Source organism: Sesamum indicum, linkage group LG15, assembly GCF_000512975.1.
Source record: "Sesamum indicum cultivar Zhongzhi No. 13 linkage group LG15, S_indicum_v1.0, whole genome shotgun sequence".
In the NCBI taxonomy this organism is placed as follows: Eukaryota; Viridiplantae; Streptophyta; class Magnoliopsida; order Lamiales; family Pedaliaceae; genus Sesamum; species Sesamum indicum.
Window position 1 is genome coordinate 5,494,018 of NC_026159.1, and position 3,249 is coordinate 5,497,266.

Consider the following 3,249-nt stretch of genomic DNA (forward strand, 5'->3'; position numbering starts at 1 on the left):
GTGGCTTCTTGAGGTCTGTGGCTACTTTACTCTAATAAGCTGTACGCTAAACAATTTTTTCTATCACTCAACTTTTTCCTTAACAGGAGGTTGCATTTCCTATTTTTGCATATTTTTAGGTGGAATTTTCTATTATTTTAGGACAGCTGTTATCCTTGTTAATGCAAATCAAACATGTATGCCTATTTGGTCGCAACTACCATATAATACCTGTTTTCGATGTTGTTACCTCAGATTGGAGCCAGAGACTTCTTCTCCACTAGTGCTCTTTGAATCTTAGCAATGTAGTTCCTATAGGTCTTCATTCCCAATTTTCTTCTGTCTACTCCACCTTCTATCTCTTCTTCTACTTTTCATGGTGTTTTTGGGTCATCTATCAATAAATATGAAATATTGTTGCAATTGATTTGTGGCGCTGCTGGAACAGGGCCCTCGAGTTCACCGATTTGATGCTCTGAAGTACCTTGCCCCAGACGAGTCGGTTGAAGAAATTTTAGGGGTCATACAGGAACATGCTCGATTAGTGCAAGGACTTTGGGTTCCAAAAAGTTCATTGGTGTACGGAACAGATCAAGGGGTCGAAGTTTTAGCGAGGGATTATGTTCTCCTTTTATTTAGCAAGAATATTATCATTAACAACTCTCAATTACCTCAACGGCCTCAACTATCTAAAGCAATGAAAGAAGTCCTAAATGTATTGGCTGTAGAGCGGCCAGCCTTTAGTGATTGGAAACTCAAAGAGCTACCTGATATAAGTTTCATAAAACGCAATCCCTCTATTGTACAGAAACAAGAGGAAGAGTGGGAATGCTTGGAAAAGAAAATTAACGATCTTCTTTTTGGAGGAAGAAATGGGCCTGGTGTGAAGACCTCTTCAAAGTCTAATACCACAAACAACCCTGCAGCACCCAAAAGTTCCAATAGAGTAGCTACAAGGGCTCCAAATGGAGCACCCTCAAAAACTGCAATGCCGGAAGAAGTTCGAGAGGCTGTAACGAAAGCCCTTCAGAAACTTTTTAAAAGTATCAAGGTTTGCAGGTGAGCTACTCTGTTATATCTTCTTCTTCTTCTTTTTTTTTTTTTTTATGTTCTAATAGAATTTATAATGATTTGATCTTCATTGAATGTATTGTGACCAACCAGGTACAGAAGCTAATGTTTTTCTTTCCAGGCTGTGATTACATTAAATGCAATTTAATCAATGTCTGGAAATATTTCATCATAATGTGTGCTTCGCCAAGGGAAAATCCATGTCTTGGCCTCCATTAATGAATAACTGAGGGCCGATATAGTTAGCAGAATAGTTGAACAAAGTGGGTGGAACTGCTAGATATACTAATTTTGTTTCTGCTGGACCACTCGTTGGTGTTCATGTGCCTTATTAACTCCTTCCCTGAGCATTTTTGAAATTGTGAAAGGCAAGAGATCTATCTGGCATAAAAAACTATATTTTCTTTGCAACTGATTATAGCTGTCTTCATGGTTTTCATGGTTCACCAACATGAAAAGGGGAGATGAAGTCAATTTTGATTCTTCATTATTTCTATTGAAGTGAACATGTTGCCCCTTTGTCAACCGTGCCTCACCTAATCCTGCCGCTCTATTGGATTTCATAGAAGATGGGCCAAAAAATGAACTTTGATTGCACTAGAGTTCTGGGAAACTAACATAATTTTTTTTTTTTTGAGTTTGGAAAGTGGAAAGAAACTTGACTAGCTCACAACGCATAAGAGCAGAGAAATACATTTTGTCGCCTCACCTCAAAGCACAAATCTCTCTGAAATTCTTTCATTGTTCCCACCTTATTCACCATTTATTCCTCTGCAATAATTCATGTTACATGCTGGCTTTCCCCCCTCTTCATTTCGTCATGGAATGCATCCTGAGTTTTTTGTCATGTACTTGTTTTGGCATTATTTGCAAATATAAGTGTGTGAACATCCTGAATCTTTCAATCTCATATAATGTCAATGTCGCAAGTTTGGGTGGCCTTGAAGGTCCATGTTTTATTGGTTGGTTTGGGAGTGATATGTTAAGTGTAACTCCAACATGGTTTATGTCATGCTGTGGCATACTAGGATTTCTGGATAAGTAATTTATAGTTGATGTTTAGTCTCAACTAATAGCAATATCTAAACTTCAGTTAATATGGATTTATTCAGAGCAATTTATGGTTGGAGGAAATATCTGGTCCTGTCTGATAGCGGTTGTTGTATTGCTCAAGAGTATAAGTTTCCTCCATTCACATAGGCATATAGCAGATTTATATTGTGTCTCTGGACAATAAACCCCCCAAAAAAAAAACCATTAAAGAAGGATTTTGCTAGCTTTAGTTCTTTCAATATTCTTCTAAAAGTTATTCTAAAATGTAGTTATTTTCCAAAAAGTTTCTGGTATTACTAAAGACAGGAAGATAAGGGAATAATATTGTTTACCTGAGAGATTTTCCTGGGAAGCATGTTCCCGCTTGTCTTTTTTGCTTCTTGCCCCCCATTTTCCATGGTGCCGAAGGAGCATGAGTTAAGAGTGTTTCTCATGGAAGTTCAGTTTGAATGTATAGGAAATTTAACTTTATGCTATTACAGTTTTCAACAGATCAGCCAGAGGTTAAGGGATATGGCAGTTTCTGAGTCTAAACGTTCAACGGGATTTGCTAGAGAAGCAGTAGCTGCAGCAAACAGCATTGATGCTTTCCCAGATGAGCTTCAGGCAATCATCAGTCAAGTAGCTGTTAATATTCATGGCATCTGCGTTCCAAAATCATCACCCGATAATCCACAATATGATCCATTCAGGTTATACCTGCCTTCTGGCTTTTCTTACCTCAAATACAGTTACCCAACTTTCATGTCAAGTAACATCTCAAGTTTCTCTTGTGTATATTGATGTATGGTCCTTCCCTTTGCAGGAAAATTGTTATTGATCTTTTCCTTGCTGAAGGACCAAATGCTAAGCTTAAAAAGGCTCCCATACTTGAGGCTGCTAAGATGGAACTCAAAAGGGATATATCTCCAATTGAGTATCAGAAGGTACTTGAGCTTCTAATACTAATTAAGATGACTGCAATTGGTCTCTTTTAATACATTCTGACCAGGTTTTAGGATCAAGTACTCTTGCCTCTCACCTACCCCTGAGGTCAAAGTCACAATTTCCTTAAAGATAGGAATTAGGTTTTGGCTTACATTGAGTGTGTGCTTGGGCGGTAGCGTCTGCGTTTGTGTGAAGGGAGGGAGAGTGAGGTGAGGGAAA

At 38.2% G+C, this 3,249-nt stretch overlaps 1 protein-coding gene across 3 annotated transcripts in view; it reads left to right on the forward strand.

Moving 5' to 3' along the window:
* LOC105177973 (DNA-directed RNA polymerase III subunit RPC5) overlaps positions 1–3,249 on the forward strand; it is a gene marked incomplete in the record, with an annotated part of 10,362 nt that overhangs the window by 4,030 nt on the left and 3,083 nt on the right. For all 3 annotated transcript variants that reach the window (XR_002288380.1, XR_002288379.1, XM_011101290.2), the window contains 3 exon segments: positions 428–1,038; positions 2,586–2,795; positions 2,909–3,029. Coding sequence is in view for 1 of the 3 variants with exons in the window: in XM_011101290.2 (XP_011099592.1) it covers positions 428–1,038; positions 2,586–2,795; positions 2,909–3,029 (942 nt within the window).